Source organism: Psammomys obesus, unplaced genomic scaffold (assembly GCF_907164565.1).
Source record: "Psammomys obesus unplaced genomic scaffold, mPsaObe1.curated_primary_1811, whole genome shotgun sequence".
In the NCBI taxonomy this organism is placed as follows: Eukaryota; Metazoa; Chordata; class Mammalia; order Rodentia; family Muridae; genus Psammomys; species Psammomys obesus.
Genome location: NW_026596040.1, coordinates 4,283,787 through 4,285,110, shown reverse-complemented (window position 1 = coordinate 4,285,110; position 1,324 = coordinate 4,283,787). Strand labels below are relative to the sequence as shown.

Genomic DNA, 1,324 nt, shown 5'->3' with positions numbered 1-1,324 from the left:
GGGTGAGTAGGTTCAAATTCCTAATCCCACCTCCTTTAGGGCGCACATGCCGCAGGCCATCATCCCGAACTGCAACACGGATCTTGTAGTTCAACGTACAGGTGACATCACTGCCGGTGTCACCTGGGAGTGGGCCTATGGCTACAGATAACTTCCGGTATCACGATTATCTTCTGGGAATTGTAGTCCACAGACTCCTGCTGGCCTTCGGTACTCTTAGTCAGGGAACTACAACTCCCTGCAGCCCGGGAGATGAACCCGGCTGTAGTCAGTGAGCTATGCGATTGCCTCAGCAAGTGTGAAGTGTGTGCTTTGGTGTCTTGGGAAGCAAGGCTTCCATTAGTGGGAGCGAAAAGTTGGACCCAGTTTTCTGAGGGAATCACTGGGGCCACTGTGCTAGATCTTGAGTCGTTTGGGCGGAGCCATGGCGGTGAGTTTGGGCGGGAAGAGCGTCCTCGGGTTCGGGCCTTGGAACTCAGCTGGTAGGGCACTCCGGCGCTTTCCACATGCCACCTTTCGCCGAGAAGGGAAGCATACCTTTCTGAAAGATGCCTTTCCCTCGCTTGAGACAGGGATATCCTGGAGAAACATTTGCTTTTCTCACTAGTTGAGCCAGGAGCTTAGTGTCTGCACTTTACATTGACTACTTGATTTCCGAATACGGAATTTCCTCATAAATTATGGTGAATAAAAATAGAGGTAGGTAAGGATACGTAACGTAACGTTTCAACAACAGCAAAAATCGGGTATCTCACTGTGAATGTGTTTAGTATCTCTGAAGCACTGACTTTTAAATATAATCTTAATTTAAAATTAAGCAGCTGACCGGGTGGCACAGGTTTAGTAGTTTCACCTACATTGGAGATTGAGACAAGAGGATTGAAGTTAAGGCTTGCGTGGGCTGCAGAACGAGTTCAAAGCCAACCCGAATAATTAGCCAGACCATTGTCCCGAAATAAAAAGTGAAAAGGGATGGGAAGCTAGCTCAGTGGTAGAGTTTTTATCTAGCATGATCAAGGCCCTAGAGGTATTCTTTTAGGCGGTTTTTCCTCCTGCCAAGTCCACCTATCCAGGTGGAGGAGCAGAGATGACTGGGAAGGGTATTTCCAGGTAAGAACAATGATGGGAGAATAACTAGAACCAGAAGCGATTGGGCAATGGATACAGAGAGGCAATGAAAACGTAGAAGTAGGTGGGCTGACAGGCTAAGGATTGGTGAAAAGGGAATCTGGATCGATAGAAGATCCCTATAGGGTTGGAGAATCTATCTATCTATCTATCTATCTATCTATCTATCTATCTATCTATCTATCTATCTATCTAT

At 46.8% G+C, this 1,324-nt stretch overlaps 1 protein-coding gene across 1 annotated transcript in view; it reads left to right on the top strand.

The window, feature by feature from the left end:
* The first annotated feature begins 272 nt into the window (after positions 1-272).
* Lars1 (leucyl-tRNA synthetase 1) overlaps positions 273-1,324 on the top strand; it is a 59,376-nt gene continuing 58,324 nt past the window's right edge. Inside the window, exon 1 of the mRNA XM_055622787.1 lies at positions 273-430. Coding sequence (XP_055478762.1) covers positions 425-430 — 6 coding nt within the window. The 5' untranslated portion in view covers positions 273-424. The remainder of the gene's footprint in view (positions 431-1,324) is intronic.